Source organism: Eucyclogobius newberryi, unplaced genomic scaffold (genome assembly GCF_026437365.1).
Source record: "Eucyclogobius newberryi isolate DKJ021-1_F unplaced genomic scaffold, fEucNew1.0.hap1 SCAF_53, whole genome shotgun sequence".
In the NCBI taxonomy this organism is placed as follows: Eukaryota; Metazoa; Chordata; class Actinopteri; order Gobiiformes; family Gobiidae; genus Eucyclogobius; species Eucyclogobius newberryi.
Window position 1 is genome coordinate 195001 of NW_027316201.1, and position 24111 is coordinate 219111.

The following is a 24111-nucleotide window of genomic DNA, read 5'->3' on the forward strand; positions in this document are numbered from 1 at the left end:
AGCAGGTCTAAAGCAGGTCTAAAGCAGGACTAAAGCAGGACTAAAGCAGGACTAAAGCAGGTCTAAAGCAGGTCTAAAGCAGCTCTAAAGCAGGTCTAAAGCAGGACTAAAGCAGGACTAAAGCAGGACTAAAGCAGGTCTAAAGCAGGTCTAAACCAGGTCTAAAGCAGGACTAAAGCAGGACTAAAGCGGGTCTAAAGCAGGACTAAAGCAGGTCTAAACCAGGTCGAACAGGTTTTAATTTGCAGAAGAGGAACTCTCTCTGAAAAACAGGAATCACAGACACTTTTATCTCCCCTGGACTTTCCAACAACATCTAACCCAAGGTTTTACTTTTGTACTGACAAAAAGTCTGTTGTGGACCAGGACCAGGACCAGGACCAGGACCAGGACCAGGACCAGGACCAGGACCAGGACCAGGACCAGGACCAGGACCAGGACCAGGACCAGGACCAGGACCAGGACCAGGACGCCTTGTGTGCTGGGGCAGAGGTGTGTCTGACCCTCAGGATGAACTGTTCGGGCCCCCTGGAGCCGCCTCAGGGCCCCTCAGAGCCCTGGGGCCCCTGGGGGCCCTGCAGGGCCCTGTTCTCTGGTCTGCTGGCTCTGCTCCTGCTCCCGGCAGCAGTGGGGAATCTGAGCCTGCTCTTGACGCTGTTGTGGAGCCGAGAGCCAGACCTCAGGGATCCTCAGGAGCGCAGGACCTCGGGGCCCTCCAGGGGCCCCTGCTCCTGCTTCACCCTGAGCCTGAGCCTGTCACACCTGTCCCTGAGTCTGAGCCTTTTGCCTTCAGCCGTTTATTACAGCGCTGCAGGAGTCACAGACCTACACCAGGAGAACGTCTGGTGAGATGTTTTATTCCTCCTCTCTCCTCCTGGTGCTCCTCTCTCCTCCTGGTGCTCCTCTCTCCTCCTGGTGCTCTTCTCTCCTCCTGGTGCTCTTCTCTCCTCCTGGTGCTCTTCTCTCCTCCTGGTGCTCTTCTCTCCTCCTGGTGCTCCTCTCTCCTCCTGGTGCTCCTCTCTCCTCCTGGTGCTCTTCTCTCCTCCTGGTGCTCCTCTCTCCTCCTGGTGCTCTTCTCCTCCTGGGGCTCCTCTCCTCCTGGGGCTCCTCTCCTCCTGGTGCTCTTCTCCTCCTCCTCCTCCTCAGGTGTCAGGCTTCTTGCTGGTGCTCCTCTTCACCTCCTCTCTCCTCCTCCTCAGGTGTCAGGCTTCTTGCTGGTGCTCCTCTTCACCTCCTCTCTCCTCCTCCTCCTCCTCAGGTGTCAGGTGTCAGGCTTCTTGCTGGTGCTCCTCTTCACCTCCTCTCTCCTCCTCCTCAGGTGTCAGGTGTCAGGCTTCTTGCTGGTGCTCCTCTTCACCTCCTCTCTCCTCCTCCTCAGGTGTCAGGCTTCTTGCTGGTGCTCCTCTTCACCTCCTCCTCAGGTGTCAGGTGTCAGGCTTCTTGCTGGTGCTCCTCTTCACCTCCTCCTCCTCAGGTGTCAGGTTTCTTGCTGGTGCTCCTCTTCACCTCCTCCTCAGGTGTCAGGTGTCAGGCTTCTTGCTGGTGCTCCTCTTCACCTCCTCTCTCCTCCTCCTCCTCCTCAGGTGACAGGCTTCTTGCTGGTGCTCCTCTTCACCTCCTCTCTCCTCCTCCTCAGGTGTCAGGTGTCAGGCTTCTTGCTGGTGCTCCTCTTCACCTCCTCTCTCCTCCTCCTCAGGTGTCAGGCTTCTTGCTGGTGCTCCTCTTCACCTCCTCTCTCCTCCTCCTCAGGTGTCAGGCTTCTTGCTGGTGCTCCTCTTCACCTCCTCTCTCCTCCTCCTCTTCACCTCCTCTCTCCTCCTCCTCAGGTGTCAGGCTTCTTGCTGGTGCTCCTCTTTACCTCCTCTCTCCTCCTCCTCAGGTGTCAGGCTTCTTGCTGGTGCTCCTCTTCACCTCCTCTCTCCTCCTCCTCAGGTGTCAGGCTTCTTGCTGGTGCTCCTCTTCACCTCCTCTCTCCTCCTCCTCAGGTGTCAGGTGTCAGGCTTCTTGCTGGTGCTCCTCTTCACCTCCTCTCTCCTCCTCCTCAGGTGTCAGGCTTCTTGCTGGTGATCCTCTTCACCTCCTCCTCAGGTGTCAGGCTTCTTGCTGGTGCTCCTCTTCACCTCCTCTCTCCTCCTCCTCTTCACCTCCTCTCTCCTCCTCAGGTGTCAGGCTTCTTGCTGGTGCTCCTCTTCACCTCCTCTCTCCTCCTCCTCCTCAGGTGTCAGGTGTCAGGCTTCTTGCTGGTGCTCCTCTTCACCTCCTCCTCAGGTGTCAGGCTTCTTGCTGGTGCTCCTCTTCACCTCCTCTCTCCTCCTCCTCAGGTGTCAGGCTTCTTGCTGGTGCTCCTCTTCACCTCCTCCTCAGGTGTCAGGTGTCAGGCTTCTTGCTGTTGCTCCTCTTCACCTCCTCTCTCCTCCTCCTCCTCAGGTGTCAGGCTTCTTGCTGGTGCTCCTCTTCACCTCCTCTCTCCTCCTCCTCAGGTGTCAGGCTTCTTGCTGGTGCTCCTCTTCACCTCCTCTCTCCTCCTCCTCAGGTGTCAGGCTTCTTGCTGGTGCTCCTCTACACCTCCTCCTCAGGTGTCAGGCTTCTTGCTGGTGCTCCTCTTCACCTCCTCTCTCCTCTTCAGGTGTCAGGTTTCTTGCTGGTGCTCCTCTTCACCTCCTCCTCAGGTGTCAGGTGTCAGGCTTCTTGCTGGTGCTCCTCTTCACCTCCTCTCTCCTCCTCCTCAGGTGTCAGGCTTCTTGCTGGTGCTCCTCTTCACCTCCTCTCTCCTCCTCCTCAGGTGTCAGGCTTCTTGCTGGTGCTCCTCTTCACCTCCTCCTCAGGTGTCAGGCTTCTTGCTGGTGCTCCTCTTCACCTCCCCTCCTCCTCCTCTTCACCTCCTCTCTCCTCCTCCTCAGGTGTCAGGTGTCAGGCTTCTTGCTGGTGCTCCTCTTCACCTCATCTCTCCTCCTCCTCAGGTGTCAGGTGTCAGGCTTCTTGCTGGTGCTCCTCTTCACCTCCTCTCTCCTCCTCCTCAGGTGTCAGGCTTCTTGCTGGTGCTCCTCTTCACCTCCTCCTCAGGTGTCAGGCTTCTTGCTGGTGCTCCTCTTCACCTCCTCTCTCCTCCTCCTCTTCACCTCCTCTCTCCTCCTCCTCAGGTGTCAGGCTTCTTGCTGGTGCTCCTCTTCACCTCCTCTCTCCTCCTCCTCAGGTGTCAGGCTTCTTGCTGGTGCTCCTCTTCACCTCCTCTCTCCTCCTCCTCTTCACCTCCTCTCTCCTCCTCCTCAGGTGTCAGGCTTCTTGCTGGTGCTCCTCTTCACCTCCTCTCTCCTCCTCCTCAGGTGTCAGGCTTCTTGCTGGTGCTCCTCTTCACCTCCTCTCTCCTCCTCCTCAGGTGTCAGGTGTCAGGCTTCTTGCTGGTGCTCCTCTTCACCTCCTCTCTCCTCCTCCTCAGGTGTCAGGCTTCTTGCTGGTGCTCCTCTTCACCTCCTCTCTCCTCCTCCTCAGGTGTCAGGTGTCAGGCTTCTTGCTGGTGCTCCTCTTCACCTCCTCTCTCCTCCTCCTCAGGTGTCAGGTGTCAGGCTTCTTGCTGGTGCTCCTCTTCACCTCCTCTCTCCTCCTCCTCAGGTGTCAGGTGTCAGGCTTCTTGCTGGTGCTCCTCTTCACCTCCTCTCTCCTCCTCCTCCTCAGGTGTCAGGCTTCTTGCTGGTGCTCCTCTTCACCTCCTCTCTCCTCCTCCTCAGGTGTCAGGTGTCAGGCTTCTTGCTGGTGCTCCTCTTCACCTCCTCTCTCCTCCTCCTCAGGTGTCAGGTGTCAGGCTTCTTGCTGGTGCTCCTCTTCACCTCCTCTCTCCTCCTCCTCAGGTGTCAGGTGTCAGGCTTCTTGCTGGTGCTCCTCTTCACCTCCTCTCTCCTCCTCCTCAGGTGTCAGGCTTCTTGCTGGTGCTCCTCTTCACCTCCTCTCTCCTCCTCCTCAGGTGTCAGGTGTCAGGCTTCTTGCTGGTGCTCCTCTTCACCTCCTCTCTCCTCCTCCTCAGGTGTCAGGCTTCTTGCTGGTGCTCCTCTTCACCTCCTCTCTCCTCCTCCTCAGGTGTCAGGTGTCAGGCTTCTTGCTGGTGCTCCTCTTCACCTCCTCTCTCCTCCTCCTCAGGTGTCAGGTGTCAGGCTTCTTGCTGGTGCTCCTCTTCACCTCCTCTCTCCTCCTCCTCAGGTGTCAGGCTTCTTGCTGGTGCTCCTCTTCACCTCCTCTCTCCTCCTCCTCAGGTGTCAGGTGTCAGGCTTCTTGCTGGTGCTCCTCTTCACCTCCTCTCTCCTCCTCCTCAGGTGTCAGGTGTCAGGCTTCTTGCTGGTGCTCCTCTTCACCTCCTCTCTTCACGCTCGCATGTGGGCGTCGCTGGCTCAGTTCTGGCAGATAAGACACGCCCTCAGGAACAGTCGCGTGTGGACTTCCTTCAGGATCCGTGTTCTGGTTCTTCTTCTGTGGATCTACAGCGCGGCTCATGCCTCACTTCCTGTTCTGGGCGTGGGGAAGTACAGGTACAGATGGAGCGCTCTCATTGGCTGCTCCATAGATTTATAAATATGAGAAAAAAGTTGTAATTTCCTTTGGGAATTTTACTTTTTAAATTGAAAGCAAACATTAAACTGTGTCTGGAAAACACACTTTTGTGAACAAAGAATCCCAATGTTTTCACTTCGTCATGTTTAGTCTTTTAGTCTGAGGAGCCAGAACAGCAGCGGGGACCGTGCGTCTCCCTGGTGAGCTCCTTCATGTTTCATCTGGACTTTCAAAGACTCAATGTCAATCTGCCAATGTCGACCGAGAACTCAAGATATTTATCCTATTGTGTGGTTTAGAAGATTAGAAGAAAAAAAAAAAAAAAAAAATATATATATATATATATATATATATATATATATATATATATATATATATATATATATATATATATATATATATATATATATATATATATATATATATATATATATATATATATATATATATATATATATATATATATATATATATATATGGTATAAACGTGTTAAATGTTTCTATTATATTTCAGGTATAGTTCTGCTCGCGCCCTCTGCGGCCTCAGCCTGGTTGACGCCGACGCGGTTTCCAGGGCAACATCGTTGTGGTGGTTGAGCGTTTCCATGGCGACGCCACTGACGCTCACGTGTGCGCTCCAGGGTTACGTGGCACATGTGGCTCGACGACAGGCGCGACGAGGAACCTTCAGGTGCAACGAGACGCACTGTTTCTACGTCCCAGCACCTGCCTACGAGAGGAGCTCACGGGCCCTCCTGCTGGCCACAGGTGGGACTGCAACCACTGAGGGGGCCGCAACCACTGAGGGGGGCCGCAACCACTGAGGGGGACCGCAACCACTGAGGGGGGCCGCAACCACTGAGGGGGGCCGCAAATACTGAGGGGACCGCAACCACTGAGGGGAACCGCAACCACTGAGGGGGACCGCAACCACTGAGGGGGGCCGCAACCACTGAGGGGGGCCGCAACCACTGAGGGGGACCGCAACCACTGAGGGGGGCCGCAACCACTGAGGGGGGCCGCAACCACTGAGGGGGACCGCAACCACTGAGGGGGGCCGCAACCACTGAGGGGGGCCGCAAATACTGAGGGGACCGCAACCACTGAGGGGGGCCGCAACCACTGAGGGGGACCGCAACCACTGAGGGGGGCCGCAACCACTGAGGGGGGCCGCAACCACTGAGGGGGGCCGCAAATACTGAGGGGGGCCGCAACCACTGAGGGGGACCGCAACCACTGAGGGGGGCCGCAACCACTGAGGGGGACCGCAACCACTGAGGGGGGCCGCAACCACTGAGGGGGACCGCAACCACTGAGGGGGGCCGCAACCACTGAGGGGGGCCGCAAATACTGAGGGGACCGCAACCACTGAGGGGGACCGCAACCACTGAGGGGGACCGCAACCACTGAGGGGGACCGCAACCACTGAGGGGGGCCGCAACCACTGAGGGGGGCCGCAACCACTGAGGGGGGCCGCAAATACTGAGGGGACCGTAACCACTGAGGGGGGCCGCAACCACTGAGGGGGACCGCAACCACTGAGGGGGGCCGCAACCACTGAGGGGGGCCGCAACCACTGAGGGGGGCCGCAACCACTGAGGGGGGCCGCAACCACTGAGGGGGACCGCAACCACTGAGGGGGGCCGCAACCACTGAGGGGGGCCGCAACCACTGAGGGGGGCCGCAACCACTGAGGGGGGCCGCAAATACTGAGGGGACCGCAACCACTGAGGGGGACCGCAACCACTGAGGAGGACCGCAACCACTGAGGGGGGCCGCAACCACTGAGGGGGGCCGCAACCACTGAGGGGGGCCGCAAATACTGAGGGGGGCCGCAACCACTGAGGGGGGCCGCAACCACTGAGGGGGACCGCAACCACTGAGGGGGGCCGCAACCACTGAGGGGGACCGCAACCACTGAGGGGGACCGCAACCACTGAGGGGGACCGCAACCACTGAGGGGGGCCGCAACCACTGAGGGGGGCCGCAACCACTGAGGGGGGCCGCAACCACTGAGGGGGGCCGCAACCACTAACCAGACTGAGGGAGGATCATAGCCAGACTGAGGGGGGATCATAACCAGACTGAGGGGGGATCATAACCAGACTGAGGGGGGATCATAACCAGACTGAGGGAGGATCATAACCAGACTGAGGGGGGATCATAACCAGACTGAGGGGGGATCATAACCAGACTGAGGGAGGATCATAACCAGACTGAGGGAGGATCATAACCAGACTGAGGGGGACCAGGACTAGCAGGATCATAACCGGTCTGTTTGGGACTCGGGGCTGGAGTTGACTCAGTGGCAGTCGTGTTTGTCTTTCATTAAACTGGAGGAGTTTATGTGACATGTTTACTTTGGGTGCGCGGTGGCAAAGGCGGTTAGCACTCTTGCCTCCCAAGAAGGAGATCATGGGTTCGATTCCTTGAGAGGGGACCAATATCACATGATCTCAGTCTGCATGTTCTCCCCGTGTTACCGTGGGTTCTCCCCGTGGGTTCTCCCCGTGTTACCGTGGGTTCTCCCCGTGGGTTCTCCCCGTGGGTTCTCCCCGTGTTACCGTGGGTTCTCCCCGTGGGTTCTCCCCGTGTTACCGTGGGTTCTCCCCGTGGGTTCTCCCCGTGGGTTCTCCCCGTGTTACCGTGGGTTCTCCCCGTGTTACCGTGGGTTCTCCCCGTGGGTTCTCCCCGTGGGTTCTCCCCGTGTTACCGTGGGTTCTCCCCGTGTTACCGTGGGTTCTCCCCGTGGGTTCTCCCCGTGGGTTCTCCCCGTGTTACCGTGGGTTCTCCCCGTGTTACCGTGGGTTCTCCCCGGTGAGTGAATGTGAGAGTTGGACTGTCCAGGGTGAACCCCGCCTAAAGCCCATAGTCACTGGGCAGTAGAAAATGGATGGATACTTTGCTTATGTCAGATTTATTTCATGTTTATGTTTCAAATCTCAGGTTCTCAAACTGTGGTCCTGTTGATCATGTGTCTGCTTGAGCTTCTCAGACACTTGTGTTCTACTTCTACAGTATATAATGACCTCTGACCTCTGAAGATGTTTGACCACTAAAACTGGACCTTATGAGGTCATCTTAACTTAGTAGTTGGTCATTTCTTTTACAGATTAATTTTCAGTTAAACCATATTAGATCTGTGTCAGGCCCGGCCTGACCCCGACCTGACCCCGGCCCCAGCCTGACCTCAGCCTGACCCCGACCTGACCCCGGCCTCAGCCTGACCCCGACCTGACCCCAGCCTCAGCCTGACCCCGACCTGACCCCAGCCTCAGCCTGACCCCGGCCTGACCCCAGCCTCAGCCTGACCCCGGCCTGACCCCAGCCTCAGCCTGACCCCGACCTGACCCCAGCCTCAGCCTGACCCCGACCTGACCCCAGCCTCAGCCTGACCCCGGCCTGACCCCAGCCTCAGCCTGACCCCGACCTGACCCCAGCCTGACCCCGACCTGACCCCAGCCTCAGCCTGACCCCGGCCTGACCACAGCCTCAGCCTGACCCCAGCCTCAGCCTGACCCCGACCTGACCCCAGCCTCAGCCTGACCCCGACCTGACCCCAGCCTCAGCCTAACCCCGGCCTGACCCCAGCCTCAGCCTGACCCCGACCTGACCCCAGCCTCAGCCTGACCCCGACCTGACCCCAGCCTCAGCCTAACCCCGGCCTGACCCCAGCCTCAGCCTGACCCCGACCTGACCCCAGCCTCAGCCTGACCCCGACCTGACCCCAGCCTCAGCCTGACCCCGACCTGACCCCAGCCTCAGCCTAACCCCGGCCTGACCCCAGCCTCAGCCTGACCCCGGCCTGACCCCAGCCTCAGCCTGACCCCGGCCTGACCCCAGCCTCAGCCTGACCCCGACCTAACCCCAGCCTCAGCCTGACCCCAGCCTCAGCCTAACCCCGGCCTGACCCCAGCCTCAGCCTGACCCCGACCTAACCCCAGCCTCAGCCTGACCCCAGCCTCAGCCTAACCCCGGCCTGACCCCAGCCTCAGCCTTTCCCCGGCCTGACCCCAGCCTCAGCCTTTCCCCGACCTGACCCCAGCCTCAGCCTTTCCCCGGCCTGACCTCAGCCTCAGCCTGACCCCGGCCTGACCCCAGCCTCAGCCTGACCCCGACCTAACCCCAGCCTCAGCCTGACCCCGACCTGACCCCAGCCTCAGCCTAACCCCGGCCTGACCCCAGCCTCAGCCTTTCCCCGGCCTGACCCCAGCCTCAGCCTTTCCCCGACCTGACCCCAGCCTCAGCCTGACCCCGACCTGACCCCAGCCTCAGCCTGACTCCGACCTGACCCCAGCCTCAGCCTGACCCCGGCCTGACCCCAGCCTCAGCCTGACCCCGACCTAACCCCAGCCTCAGCCTGACCCCGACCTGACCCCAGCCTGACCCCGACCTGACCCCAGCCTCAGCCTGACCCCGGCCTGACCACAGCCTCAGCCTGACCCCAGCCTCAGCCTAACCCCGGCCTGACCCCAGCCTCAGCCTTTCCCCGGCCTGACCCCAGCCTCAGCCTTTCCCCGACCTGACCCCAGCCTCAGCCTGGCCCCGACCTGACCCCAGCCTCAGCCTGACCCCGACCTGACCCCAGCCTCAGCCTGACCCCGACCTGACCCCAGCCTCAGCCTGACCCCGGCCTGACCCCAGCCTCAGCCTGACCCCGACCTGACCCCAGCCTCAGCCTGACCCCGACCTGACCCCAGCCTCAGCCTGACCCCGACCTGACCCCAGCCTCAGCCTGACCCCGGCCTGACCCCAGCCTCAGCCTGACCCCGACCTAACCCCAGCCTCAGCCTGACCCCGACCTGACCCCAGCCTGACCCCGACCTGACCCCAGCCTCAGCCTGACCCCGGCCTGACCACAGCCTCAGCCTGACCCCGACCTGACCCCAGCCTCAGCCTGACCCCGGCCTGACCCCAGCCTCAGCTTGACCCCAGCGTGACCCCGGCCTGCTCCCTCTCAGGTTCTCTGCTGCTCTGTTGGACCCCGTTCCTCTCAGTGTCTCTGTATGAGGGCCTCAGTCTGGTTGTGGTCCCGGTCTGGCTCTCCCGGGGCTCCATGTTCCTGGTCCTGAGCAGCTGCGCCGTGAGTCCTGGAGTCACCTGCCTGACCCAGAGGTAAGCCCCGCCCCCTGGCCCCGCCAAGAGAGGGACATTCAGCAGAATGGCTCCTTTGCTGTCCCACAGAAATACTAATCATCTAAACAAAGGACTCAAGCGTCCAAAGACACGCCCTTCTGGACATTACATGTCTTTAGTAAAAGTGCAGATAGAGGAGTAAAAATACTCAAGTATAAGAGAAGTAAAAGTATTTATAACTATTAAAGAATGAAATGTTGAGATCTTGATTCAAAATGTTTCAAGCCTTAAAGACTTTGAGTCGGGCGTGGCCGTGAATGTAAAATGTATTGTACTCAAGTACTTTTACTTTGTTTATCCAGTCACAGCAAAGGGCACTACATATCCCATGATCCTTTGCTCTGATGTTTTTCAGCCGATATCGAGTGACGGCGCGTGTCATCATGTCCCGCCTCCTTCAGCTCTGCTCACGCCCAAGCTCCGCCTCTGTGCCCGACTCAGCCAATCAGATCTCCACCACCAGGACGTCGCTTCCTGGAGCTCTGAACGCCGCTTCGTGATTGGCAGTGCTTTTTGTGTCTCTACAGTTCACTCAGCAGGGGGCAGCACTGAGCCCTGCATATGTGCTCTGCTCTACCACTGAGCCACATGCAGGAGCAGACGGCAGGAGCAGACGACAGGGGGCAGCACTGAGCCAAATGCAGGAGCAGACGGCAGGAGCAGACGACAGGGGGCAGCACTGAGCCACATGCAGGAGCAGACGGCAGGAGCAGACGACAGGGGGCAGCACTGAGCCACATGCAGGAGCAGACGGCAGGAGCAGACGACAGGGGGCAGCACTGAGCCACATGCAGGAGCAGACGGCAGGAGCAGACGACAGGAGCAGACGACAGGGGGCAGCACTGAGCCACATGCAGGAGCAGACGGCAGGAGCAGACGACAGGGGGCAGCACTGAGCCACATGCAGGAGCAGACGGCAGGAGCAGACGACAGGGGGCAGCACTGAGCCACATGCAGGAGCAGACGGCAGGAGCAGACGACAGGGGGCAGCACTGAGCCACATGCAGGAGCAGACGGCAGGAGCAGACGACAGGGGGCAGCACTGAGCCACATGCAGGAGCAGACGGCAGGAGCAGACGACAGGGGGCAGCACTGAGCCACATGCAGGAGCAGACGGCAGGAGCAGACGACAGGGGGCAGCACTGAGCCACATGCAGGAGCAGACGGCAGGAGCAGACGACAGGGGGCAGCACTGAGCCACATGCAGGAGCAGACGGCAGGAGCAGACGACAGGGGGCAGCACTGAGCCACATGCAGGAGCAGACGGCAGGAGCAGACGACAGGGGGCAGCACTGAGCCACATGCAGGAGCAGACGGCAGGAGCAGACGACAGGGGGCAGCACTGAGCCACATGCAGGAGCAGACGGCAGGAGCAGACGACAGGGGGCAGCACTGAGCCACATGCAGGAGCAGACGGCAGGAGCAGACGACAGGGGGCAGCACTGAGCCACATGCAGGAGCAGACGGCAGGAGCAGACGACAGGGGGCAGCACTGAGCCACATGCAGGAGCAGACGGCAGGAGCAGACGACAGGGGGCAGCACTGAGCCACATGCAGGAGCAGACGGCAGGAGCAGACGACAGGGGGCAGCACTGAGCCACATGCAGGAGCAGACGGCAGGAGCAGACGACAGGGGGCAGCACTGAGCCACATGCAGGAGCAGACGGCAGGAGCAGACGACAGGGGGCAGCACTGAGCCACATGCAGGAGCAGACGGCAGGAGCAGACGACAGGGGGCAGCACTGAGCCACATGCAGGAGCAGACGGCAGGAGCAGACGACAGGGGGCAGCACTGAGCCACATGCAGGAGCAGACGGCAGGAGCAGACGACAGGGGGCAGCACTGAGCCACATGCAGGAGCAGACGGCAGGAGCAGACGACAGGGGGCAGCACTGAGCCAAATGTTTTGTCAATATCATAATTTTGTCGACCAAAACTAAATAAAAAATGTCCCAAATGTAAAACTGACTAAAAGTACGAGCGAAATATTAATATTTTGTCAATAGTGAAAATGAAATAAATAAATGAGTTCCACTGAAGTCATAAGTTATAAATACAACATGTTTGAGCTGGAAAAATGTCACATAAAGAAACACAATCGCGGCACATGTCAGTCAAATCAAAAGCTGTCAATCAAGTCTTTGACGGTGGCGAATAAGCAGCTTTAGAGCATTTGTGTCTTTATTTGTCTCTTTTTGCTGTTGTTGACGTCTCCTGCTCTTTATTTTACTGCTTTTATATATTTCAATATTTGAAAAAATTCAAATTTTGAGACAAAAGTCAGAGTTTTGTCTTAATTTAGTACAATATAATATATATAATAAAGTATTCTAAAGTCACAGTTTGTACTTTAAAGTATTCTAAAGTCTCAGTTTGTACTTTAAAGTCACAGTTTGTACTTTAAAGTACTCTAAAGTCTCAGTTTGTACTTTAAAGTATTCTAAAGTCACAGTTTGTACTCTAAAGTCACAGTTTACTTTAAAGTACTCTAAAGTCTCAGTTTGTACTTTAAAGTATTCTAAAGTCACAGTTTGTACTCTAAAGTCACAGTTTACTTTAAAGTACTCTAAAGTCACAGTTTGTACTCTAAAGTACTCTAAAGTCACAGTTTGTACTCTAAAGTACTCTAAAGTCACAGTTTACTTTAAAGTACTCTAAAGTCACAGTTTGTACTCTAAAGTACTCTAAAGTCACAGTTTGTACTCTAAAGTACTCTAAAGTCACAGTTTGTACTTTAAAGTACTCTAAAGTCTCAGTTTGTACTTTAAAGTCACAGTTTGTACTTTAAAGTACTCTAAAGTCTCAGTTTGTACTTTAAAGTATTCTAAAGTCACAGTTTGTACTCTAAAGTCACAGTTTACTTTAAAGTACTCTAAAGTCACAGTTTGTACTCTAAAGTACTCTAAAGTCACAGTTTGTACTCTAAAGTACTCTAAAGTCACAGTTTACTTTAAAGTACTCTAAAGTCACAGTTTGTACTCTAAAGTACTCTAAAGTCACAGTTTGTACTCTAAAGTACTCTAAAGTCACAGTTTGTACTCTAAAGTACTCTAAAGTCACAGTTTGTACTCTAAAGTACTCTAAAGTCTCAGTTTGTACTTTAAAGTCACAGTTTACTTTAAAGTACTCTAAAGTCACAGTTTGTACTTTAAAGTACTCTAAAGTCACAGTTTGTACTCTAAAGTAAAGTCACAGTTTGTACTTTAAAGTATTCTAAAGTCACAGTTTGTACTCTAAAGTACTCTAAAGTCACAGTTTGTACTCTAAAGTACTCTAAAGTCACAGTTTGTACTTTAAAGTACTCTAAAGTCACAGTTTGTACTTTAAAGTACTCTAAAGTCACAGTTTGTACTCTAAAGTCACAGTTTGTACTCTAAAGTACTCTAAAGTCACAGTTTGTACTTTAAAGTATTCTAAAGTCACAGTTTGTACTCTAAAGTCTCAGTTTGTACTTTAAAGTCACAGTTTGTACTCTAAAGTACTCTAAAGTCACAGTTTGTACTCTAAAGTCTCAGTTTGTACTCTAAAGTACTCTAAAGTCACAGTTTGTACTCTAAAGTCACAGTTTGTACGCTAAAGTACTCTAAAGTCTCAGTTTGTACTTTAAAGTCACAGTTTGTACTTTAAAGTACTCTAAAGTCTCAGTTTGTACTTTAAAGTATTCTAAAGTCACAGTTTGTACTTTAAAGTACTCTAAAGTCACAGTTTGTACTCTAAAGTACTTTAAAGTCACAGTTTGTACTCTAAAGTCACAGTTTGTACTTTAAAGTACTCTAAAGTCTCAGTTTGTACTTTAAAGTCACAGTTTGTACTTTAAAGTACTCTAAAGTCACAGTTTGTACTCTAAAGTACTCTAAAGTCTCAGTTTGTACTTTAAAGTCACAGTTTGTACTTTAAAGTACTCTAAAGTCACAGTTTGTACTTTAAAGTACTCTAAAGTCACAGTTTGTACTCTAAAGTAAAGTCACAGTTTGTACTTTAAAGTATTCTAAAGTCACAGTTTGTACTCTAAAGTACTCTAAAGTCACAGTTTGTACTCTAAAGTACTCTAAAGTCACAGTTTGTACTCTAAAGTACTCTAAAGTCACAGTTTGTACTCTAAAGTACTCTAAAGTCACAGTTTGTACTCTAAAGTACTCTAAAGTCACAGTTTGTACTCTAAAGTAAAGTCACAGTTTGTACTTTAAAGTATTCTAAACTCACAGTTTGTACTCTAAAGTACTCTAAAGTCACAGTTTGTACTCTAAAGTACTCTAAAGTCACAGTTTGTACTTTAAAGTACTCTAAAGTCACAGTTTGTACTTTAAAGTACTCTAAAGTCACAGTTTGTACTTTAAAGTATTCTAAAGTCACAGTTTGTACTCTAAAGTCTCAGTTTGTACTTTAAAGTCACAGTTTGTACTCTAAAGTACTCTAAAGTCACAGTTTGTACTTTAAAGTATTCTAAAGTCACAGTTTGTACTCTAAAGTCTCAGTTTGTACTTTAAAGTCACAGTTTGTACTCTAAAGTCTCAGTTTGTACTTTAAAGTCACAGTTTGTACTCTAAAGTACTCTAAAGTCACAGTTTGTACTCTAAAGTACTCTAAAGTCACAGTTTGTACTCTAAAGTACTCTAAAGTCACAGTTTGTACTCTAAAGTCACAGTTTGTACTCTAAAGTCACAGTTTGTACTCTAAAGTACTCTAAAGTCACAGTTTGTACTTTAAAGTATTCTAAAGTCACAGTTTGTACTTTAAAGTCACAGTTTGTACTTTAAAGTCACAGTTTGTACTCTAAAGTCTCAGTTTGTACTTTAAAGTCACAGTTTGTACTCTAAAGTCACAGTTTGTACTCTAAAGACTCAGTTTGTACTCTAAAGTCACAGTTTGTACTCTAAAGACTCAGTTTGTACTCTAAAGTCTCAGTACCTGGTTGACCACCTCGAGGTAAAGGGCCAGAGTGGTGCTGGTGTCCAGACCACACACTTTCCACTGAGACGTGCCTCCACTGCCGATCTCCTGCAACACACACACACACACGTTAGACTGAGGTCAGAGGTCAAAGGTCAGCACGTTCTGAAGGTCACACTCACGTTCTCTGAGACACAGGGGCCTTTGGCGTTGAGCGACACACAAGGGCCGATGGCTCCAGACACTTTCACCTCTCGAGACGTCTGACAACAAGACTTTTATTATGTAACAAGGACAAGAACCTGGACCTGGACAGGGACCTGGACAGGGACCTGGACAGGGACCTGGACAGGGACCTGGACAGGGACCTGGACAGGGACCTGGACAGGGACCTGGACAGGGACCTGGACAGGGACCTGGACAGGGACCTGGACCTGGACAGGGACCTGGACAGGGACCTGGACCTGGACAGGGACCTGGACAGGGACCTGGACAGGGACCTGGACCTGGACTTGTACCTTGACCTCCAGCGTGGCTCCAAAGGCCATCTTGAAACAGCCTTGAACGTCTTTGGTGAAAACTCTTTGAAACGTTTGTTTAAAGAGCGACGTGTTGAAGGAGTCGGCCATGACCATGTGACCCCTGAAGAGACACACACATGAGAGCAAGAACACACACACACACTCAGTCGGTCCCTCTTCTGCCTGAAGAGTGGCTCCAGCTCCAGTCTCCTTGTGTCCGTCTGTCCGTCTGTGAGAGTGGGATCTCTCCTTCACTGGAACTCCTCCAGGTTTCTACGCTTTTTTCCCAAAGAGGTTTTTTTGTAGTTTTTCCTGCCCGAGAAGGAGAGTCTAAGGACAGAGGACCCTGGGACATCGTCCCTCGCCACCACAGACATTGTTGATTCATTTCTCCCTGTGGCCCTCAGAGGCAACTGTTGTTGTGATTTTGGGCCTTACAAAAATAAATTGATTTGATTTGTCACACACACACACACACACACACACACACACACACACACACACAAGACCAAGAACACACACACACACACACACACCCGGTGTGGTTTGGGCAGCACTTCATCTCCAACAGTCCAGTCTGGTCCAGAGCGCAGGCGTAAATGTCCAGGATGTGACCATTGGTCGCCGCTCGACTCGCCAATGACTCATAATGCTGCAAGAACCAGAGAGAGGGGTCAGGCGGGGCTGAGCCCGGTCTCCCCTCATATAAAGAGGGGTCAGGCGGGGCTGAGCCCGGTCTCCCCTCATATAAAGAGGGGTCAGGCGGGGCTGAGCCCGGTCTCCCCTCATATAAAGAGGGGTCAGGCGGGGCTGAGCCCGGTCTCCCCTCATATAAAGAGGGGTCAGGCGGGGCTGAGCCCGGTCTCCCCTCATATAAAGAGGGGTCAGGCGGGGCTGAGCCCGGTCTCCCCTCATATAAAGAGGGGTCAGGCGGGGCTGAGCCCGGTCTCCCCTCATATAAAGAGGGGTCAGGCGGGGCTGAGCCCGGTCTCCCCTCATATAAAGAGGGGTCAGGCGGGGCTGAGCCCGGTCTCCCCTCATATAAAGAGGGGTCAGGCGGGGCTGAGCCCGGTCTCCCCTCATATAAAGAGGGGTCAGGCGGGGCTGAGCCCGGTCTCCCCTCATATAAAGCGGGGTCAGGCGGGGCTGAGCCCGGTCTCCCCTCATATAAAGAGGGGTCAGGCGGGGCTGAGCCCGGTCTCCCCTCATATAAAGAGGGGTCAGGCGGGGCTGAGCCCGGTCTCCCCTCATATAAAGAGGGGTCAGGCGGGGCTGAGCCCGGTCTCCCCTCATATAAAGAGGGGTCAGGCGGGGCTGAGCCCGGTCTCCCCTCATATAAAGAGGGGTCAGGCGGGGCTGAGCCCGGTCTCCCCTCATATAAAGAGGGGTCAGGCGGGGCTGTGCCCGGTCTCCCATCGTCTTTGCTTTGGCCCAATTTATTAGACAATTAAAAACAATTCACGGTGTTATAATTGATGGAACGGAACACAGCTGCAGATGATGTTCAGGCCCGGTTCAGACTGTACCTTGGTGGCCTTCTTGAGGAACTTGGCTGCATCCTTCTCGATGTCGTGCCAGGATCGTATCGGGGTCTTCAGCTCGTCTCCTACGACCATCCCGGGCCCCTGAGTCGCTGGGCCCCCGAGAAACGTCATGATGCGGGCCCCGGTGTTCGGGAACGTGCACTAAGGGGCGACACAGAGCAGTTATACACACAACTGTGCGCTAATGTTAGTATTGTAACACATTTCAATATTTGTCTTTTTGGTTCATTTCATGAACGAACTTGATCCAATGACAAAAAGTTTATTGAACCTCTAAATATTATATTACAAATTACTTCTGCTTTTAGTAATTTTTGATATATTATTTATTTTTTTATTAAAAGGTGGTATGGACGATTTTTTTCAGCTAATTTTTTATCATATTTCCTCGTGTCGTGGATAAATCATTTGTCCTGCCACGTATCAATCATAAAACGCACCTATCGCTCACCTGCAGCCGCGTCAGGCTCGTCCCCACGTTTCCGCGTGCCTAAGCGCATGGATCTATCATAATATAGTTCCCTCAGTGTACGGGGCAAAATGAAGACTGAGAAAGACAGTTCGAGCTGACGCAGAAGTGACAGAAATCTACGGGAGACGAGAGATGTGATGCGATCCATCGCGCTAATAAACAAACGCACGTGTGTGTTGTATCAGTCCACATGGGGGAGTGGCATGTGCACGGGGGAGTGGCATGTGCACGGGGGAGTGGCATGAGCACGGGGGAGTGGCATGAGCACGGGGGAGTGGCATGAGCACGGGGGAGTGGCATGTGCACGGGGGAGTGGCATGTGCACGGGGGAGTGGCATGAGCACGGGGGAGTGGCATGAGCACGGGGGAGTGGCATGTGCACGGGGGAGTGGCATGAGCACGGGGGAGTGGCATGTGCACGGGGGAGTGGCATGTGCACGGGGGAGTGGCATGAGCACGGGGGAGTGGCATGAGCACGGGGGAGTGGCATGAGCACGGGGGAGTGGCATGTGCACGGGGGAGTGGCATGTGCACGGGGGAGTGGCATGAGCACGGGGGAGTGGCATGAGCACGGGGGAGTGGCATGTGCACGGGGGAGTGGCATGAGCACGGGGGAGTGGCATGTGCACGGGGGAGTGGCATGTGCACGGGGGAGTGGCATGTGCACGGGGGAGTGGCATGAGCACGGGGGAGTGGCATGAGCACGGGGGAGTGGCATGTGCACGGGGGAGTGGCATGAGCACGGGGGAGTGGCATGAGCACGGGGGAGTGGCATGTGCACGGGGGAGTGGCATGAGCACGGGGGAGTGGCATGTGCACGGGGGAGTGGCATGAGCACGGGGGAGTGGCATGAGCACGGGGGAGTGGCATGTGCACGGGGGAGTGGCATGTGCACGGGGGAGTGGCATGTGCACGGGGGAGTGGCATGCGCACGGGGGAGTGGCATGCGCACTTCCGCCTGCGTTCTGAAATCGCCGAAAAATCGTCCATACCGCCTTTAATATTAATAAATCGTGTCTGAAATAGTAGGTTTGAAAAACATTCTGAAACATAATGAGATAAAACTGGAATTTCATCATTTAGGAAAAATATGTTCAAAAAAAAATATTTTTTTAGGTTTTGGTGACTTTATGTGTCATTTAGTTTTTCTCTTCTTATTGTATTAAATTGATGTGTGAAAGTGTGAAAAATAATATTCCTAAAAATGACACGGCAGCAGCAGCAGCAGCAGCAGCGTGAGTTTAAAGTAATGCTTGATGTTCTACGGCAGTCGTCAGGGTTGGGACATGGTTCAGGTGCATTGTGGGTAATGTGGTCACCTCCAGCAACCCCACAGCGATGCTCATGGCCACGCCCAGACTCCTCAGAGGCCTCTTCCCCTGAGTCACAGGCCACGGGTCACGCTGCAGCTCCCCCAACAGGTCAGTCAGGTTCATGTCCACCTTCTGCACCGGCTGAAGGAACCTAAGGGAGAAACCTCAAACTAGCCCTCTGCTGTGTTAGCGTGCGTCCCTTAGGTGGCACTGTGTTAGCGTGCGTCCCTTAGGTGGCACTGTGTTAGCGTGCGTCGCTTAGGTGGCACTGTGTTAGCGTGCGTCGCTTAGGTGGCACTGTGTTAGCGTGCGTCCCTTAGGTGGCACTGTGTTAGCGTGCGTCCCTTAGGTGGCGTTGTGTTAGCGTGCGCCCCTTAGGTGGCGTTGTGTTAGCGTGCGTCCCTTAGGTGGCTCTGTGTTAGCGTGCGTCCCTTAGGTGGCGTTGTATTAGCGTGTGTCCCTTAGGTTGGCTCTGTGTTAGCGTGCGTCCCTTAGGTGGCGTTGTGTTAGCGTGTGTCCCTTAGGTTGGCTCTGTGTTAGCGTGCGTCCCTTAGGTGGCGTTGTGTTAGCGTGCGTCCCTTAGGTGGCTCTGTGTTAGCGTGCGTCCCTTAGGTGGCTCTGTGTTAGCGTGCGTCCCTTAGGTGGCGTTGTGTTAGCGTGTGTCCCTTAGGTTGGCTCTGTGTTAGCGTGCGTCCCTTAGGTGGCGTTGTTAGCGTGCGTCCCTTAGGTTGGCTCTGTGTTAGCGTGCGTCCCTTAGGTGGCGTTGTTAGCGTGCGTCCCTTAGGTTGGCTCTGTGTTAGCGTGCGTCCCTTAGGTGGCCTTGTGTTAGCGTGTGTCCCTTAGGTGGCGTTGTGTTAGCCTGCGTCCCTTAGGTGGCCTTGTGTTAGCGTGTGTCCCTTAGGTGGCGTTGTGTTAGCGTGCGTCCCTTAGGTGGCGTCCCTTAGGTGGAGGCGTCCCTTAGGTGGCCCTTAGGTACCTGTTGCAGGCGGGCGTGGGTGTCTGGGGCGCTCGGCCTTGGGGCGCTGCAGGTTTGGTCAAACCCAACATTTCCTGAAAACAGAAAAAGAGGCGGAGTCTTAAAAACATTTATGTTTTACAACGACAATAAGTGAGTTTCTGATTTGAATTAGAAATATGAAGACACTATTTCTGCCCAATCGGATCAATGCTGAACTGAACAGCCTCTTTCAGCATCAACAGCTGGTTATCCAGATGGTGCCCTCAAAACAACGTAGTCTTTGTTGATAACTGGAGTGTGTTTTGGGGAAAGCCCGGGCTCATACGCAGGGATGGCATCCATCCCACTTCGGAGGGTACATCCCTATTAGTTCAGAGTTTGACCGATAGTCTTAGTCGTGTTAAGTGACCATCTAGGGATGAGCCCCGGGCGCAGAGCAGCAGTGTAAGACGCTCCTCTGTCGCTGAACTCCTGCCCGCTCTGTCACATGTGAAGTGTTCAGATTCAAGACAGATAGAGACTGTGTGTGTCCCTCGTGTCCCTCGTGTCCCTCGTGTCCCTCGTGTCCCTCGTACAAATAATGCCAAAAAGTCACATCTCAGAAAAACTATTTCAGGCTCAGACCAAATAACTTAAGGAAAATAACAATCACAAATGACACAAATAAACAAATGAATAAACACATAAAATGTGGACGGCTAAACATTAGAGCAATTTCCTCCAAATCGCTCTTAGTTAATGAATTAATTAGTGACTATAACATAGATCTTCAGCTCCAACTGAAACGTGGCTTCAACAAGACGACTACGTCAGACTAAATGAGTCCACCCCACCCACCCATGTTAACCCCACCCACCCATGTAAACCCCACCCACCCATGTTAACCCCACCCACCCATGTTAACCCCACCCACCCATGTTAACCCCACCCACCCATGTAAACCCCGCCCACCCATGTAAACCCCGCCCACCCATGTTAACCCCACCCATGTTAACCCCACCCACCCATGTTAACCCCGCCCACCCATGTAAACCCCGCCCACCCATGTAAACCCCGCCCACCCATGTAAACCCTGCCCACCCATGTAAACCCCACCCATGTTAACTTTCAGACTGCCAGGAGCACAGGCCGAGGTGGTGGTGTGGCAGTGATCTCACACTCAAGCCTACTCATGAGCCCTAAAACTAACAATGCATTTCACTCATTTGAAAGCCTTATGCTGTCGATCACATGTCCAAATATGAAAAACCAAAAAGGAGTTTTGTTCATAGTTATCTACCGACCTCCTGGTCCCTATTCAGAGTTTTTAAACAGAGTTTTCTGACTTTATATCAAACTTAGTGTTAGCCTGGGATAAAATAGTTATAGTTGGAGACTTTAATATCCACGTGAACATGAGTGATGACGCTCTCAGTAATGCCTTCAGCGCCTTGTTAGACAGCATTGGTTTCACTCAGAATGTAAATAAAGCGACTCACACTCACAAGAACACTCTGGATCTTGTCCTAACGTATGGAACAGAGATTAGTGACCTCATTGTCCTCCCTCAAAACCCTATATTGTCAGATCATTTCCTAATTACCTTTCAGTTTATTCTTAAAGATCATCCAGTCCCACAGAATAAAGTTATAATGAAAAGGACAATATCTGAAAAATCTATCTCAAAATTCAAAGAAATAATAGAGCCAATATTCAGTGACATGTCATGTGATCATGTCATGTGATCATGTCATGTGATCATGTCATGTGATCATGTCATGTGATCATGTCATGTGATCATGTCATGTGATCATGTCATGTGATCATGTCATGTGATCATGTCATGTGATCACATGTCATGTGATCACATGTCATGTCACGTGATCGCGTCATGTGATCATGAAAACTACAGGGATTATTTCGTCGCTCTCACAGAAGAATCTTTAAAAGAAGGAAAAGTTGCTCCTGTCCTGTCAGCAGCTCTGAGTGAGGCCCAAACCAGATATTATTCACATGTAATAGAAGTCAGAGATAAGTCAGAGATAAATGAGATAAAATGACTCCCACTTTTCGCCCTGAACCAGCTCAAGCTGTAAATCTAACGTCTCATATAAATCCAACTGTAAATTTAGAATTTAGGTTCAGCTGTTGATCAAGAGAGAACTTCAGCCATTATGTCCTCTAAAAGCTCCACTTGTGTCCTAGACCCCATTCCAAGCTCCTCAAAGACATTCTCCCCCTAATTATAGACCCTATTCTTAATATAATAAATACTTCAGTAGAAAGTGTTTATGTTCCACGTCCTTCAAGATGTAGGTGTCAGAGGCCCCGCCCTCAGAGGCCCCGCCCTCAGCTGGTTTACATCCTATTTATCTGATATGTACCAGTTTGTTCATGTAAACCAGAGCTCCTCCCCTTGTTCTACAGTAACTTACGGTGTGCCTCAGGGGTCAGTACTCGGTCCAATTCGGTTTACTCTTTACATGCTGCCGTTAGGTCACATGATCAGGTCACATGATCAGGTCACATGATCAGGTCACATGGCATTAACTTCCACTGCTCTGCAGACGACACTCAGCTGTATTTATCAATGAACCTGATCAGAGCGATCAAGTTCAGACTTAGTTCTTGTGTGAAGGTGATAAAAACCTGGAGGACACTTAACTACCTGCTTCTTAACCCTGAAAAAACCGAGGTCATTGTGCTGGAGGTCATTGTACTGGAGGTCATTGTGCTGGAGGTCATTGTACTGGAGGTCATTGTGCTGGAGGTCATTGTACTGGAGGTCATTGTGCTGGAGGTCATTGTACTGGAGGTCATTGTGCTGGAGGTCATTGTACTGGAGGTCATTGTGCTGGAGGTCAATGTGCTGGAGGTCAATGTGCTGGAGGTCATTGTGCTGGTCTATCTGAGCAGATAGTCTCACTGAAGCCTCCAGTTCTACTGTAAGAAACCTCAGAGTCTTATTGGACCAGGAGCTCTCATTTAAAGCTCATATAAATCAAGCTTGTAAAACAGACTCTTTCATCTGTGTAAAAAAGATCAAATCAGAAGAATCCGGCCTAAAAGTGAAGCTGAAAAACGTCTCCTGCATTTGTAACGACTAGATTCTCCTGTAACTCCTGCTCACAGCAGGTCCTAAAAGTTCCATAAAAAGCTTTAACTGGTTCAAAATGCAGCAGCAAGATTACTAACAGCAACTAAAAGAAGAGAGCACATTACGCCGGTGCTGGAGTCTCTTCACTGGCACCTGTCCAGTTTAGAATCACATTTAAACTCCTCCTCCTGATTTACAAAGCCATAAATGGCATGGCCCCTCCCACCTCAAAGATGCTATAGAACCATATCATCCAAACAGAGCTCTTCGCTCTCAGAATGCCGGCCTTCTGGTGGTGCCAAGAGTCTCTAAAAGTACTGTAGGAGGTAGAGCGTTTAGCTCCCAAGCTCCTGTGTTATGGAATCAGCTCCCGACCCATGTTAAATCTGCTGACACAGTCTCTTCATTTAAGTCCAGGCTTAAAACGTTCCTCTTCGAAATCACTTATGGTCAGACTAGTTAGGAACAGAAACATAAACCCACAGCTTTAGCTACGCTGCCCTAGCAGCAACTGTGCTGGGGGAAGTATGACAGCTTGAGCTCTGTCCTCTTCTTCTGATTTATTCTTTCAAAAATATTTAATTTTTAATTCCACTTGCAAACTGTTCACCGCCTTCTTTTTCTTTGTCTCACTCCTGAGGACCTGTGGACCCAGATGTCCCTCTCCTGGTGAAGTGTCCCCTGTCCCGTGTGGACGGTCCCTCATCTGCCTGAGGAGTAGCTCCAGCTCCCAAGGAGATTTTTTTTTTGTAGTTTTTCCTGGCCGAGAAGGAGGGTCTAAGGACAGAAGGAGGGTCTAAGGACAGAAGGAGGGTCTAAGGACAGAAGGAGGGTCTAAGGACAGAAGGAGGGTCTAAGGACAGAAGGAGGGTCTGAGGACAGAAGGAGGGTCTAAGGACACAGGACCCTGGGACATCGTCCCCCGCCACCACAGACATTGTTGATTCGGCCTCAGAGGCGACTGTTGTTGTGATTTTGGGCCTTACAAAAATAAATTGAATTGAAGACGTCATCGATAATCGTGATTATTCAGGTCAATGAACTTAAAGCACCAAATGTGAGATTTATGCTCTTTATATCACAATAACTTTAGTATTTCATAAGATCCAGGATTTAGGTTCCAATGGGTTTGGGTCATGAATAATCCTTAAACTGTGATGTTTCTTCTGTATCGCCAAAGAAGTGAAATTAACCTGTTCCCATCAGCCTCTTTGGCCCAGTGCGCACTGGTCAGACCTGGGCGCACTGGTCAGACCTGGGCGCAATGATCATAAAACATACATTTGATGTTTTGTAGAACCACTAATACTATTATAACTGCTAAAAACAAGGTATGTGAAAATGTGTCCCATATCGAGGTGAAAAAATAATATTTTTATTTTATTTTTGTATTGGTATAATACATATATCTAACAAAATGCGCATTCATAAGGCGAATAAAATCAGAAAACGTGATGCGTAAAATCTAGTCGCCTCCTGCCCAAAAATCTGGCTCTTGACCGTCTTTTACGCACGAGAATAGAGACGATTCTGTGTGAATAAGCCCTAAGTCCCACCCACCGTTCTAAAGCTTGGCTCATTGGCAAGAATATTATGTAAATCAAAGTGTTCTACGTCATCTCAATCACGTGCTATCTGGGTGTAAACAAAGAAGGCCGCGCG

At 52.4% G+C, this 24111-nt stretch overlaps 2 protein-coding genes across 3 annotated transcripts in view; one reads left to right on the forward strand and one right to left on the reverse strand.

Annotated features, from left to right (window-relative positions):
* LOC140383533 (protein transport protein Sec23A) overlaps positions 1 to 24111 on the reverse strand; it is a 67617-nt gene that overhangs the window by 34796 nt on the left and 8710 nt on the right. For both annotated transcript variants that reach the window (XM_072465978.1, XM_072465979.1), the window contains exons 6-12: positions 19392 to 19465; positions 18422 to 18566; positions 16613 to 16771; positions 15623 to 15738; positions 15084 to 15207; positions 14748 to 14828; positions 14584 to 14673 (exon numbers count right to left, since the gene is read on the reverse strand). In XM_072465978.1, coding sequence (XP_072322079.1) covers positions 14584 to 14673; positions 14748 to 14828; positions 15084 to 15207; positions 15623 to 15738; positions 16613 to 16771; positions 18422 to 18566; positions 19392 to 19465 — 789 coding nt within the window. The remainder of the gene's footprint in view (positions 1 to 14583; positions 14674 to 14747; positions 14829 to 15083; positions 15208 to 15622; positions 15739 to 16612; positions 16772 to 18421; positions 18567 to 19391; positions 19466 to 24111) is intronic.
* LOC140383539 (uncharacterized) lies at positions 5042 to 10190 on the forward strand. Its single transcript, XM_072465984.1, has 3 exons — positions 5042 to 5307; positions 9501 to 9654; positions 10031 to 10190. The coding sequence occupies exons 1-3, from the start codon at positions 5145 to 5147 to the stop codon at positions 10173 to 10175; spliced, it is 462 nt and encodes a 153-aa protein (XP_072322085.1). The 5' UTR covers positions 5042 to 5144; the 3' UTR covers positions 10176 to 10190.

Excerpts from the sequence above, each read along its gene's own strand:
- LOC140383539 (XM_072465984.1), top strand. The coding sequence starts at position 5,145 with ATGGCGACGCCACTGACGCTCACGTGTGCGCTCCAGGGTTACGTGGCA. Across the intron at positions 5,308-9,500 it reads GGCCCTCCTGCTGGCCACAG|GTTCTCTGCTGCTCTGTTGG; the intron begins GTGGGACTGCAA and ends GCTCCCTCTCAG. Across the intron at positions 9,655-10,030 it reads GTCACCTGCCTGACCCAGAG|CCGATATCGAGTGACGGCGC; the intron begins GTAAGCCCCGCC and ends GATGTTTTTCAG.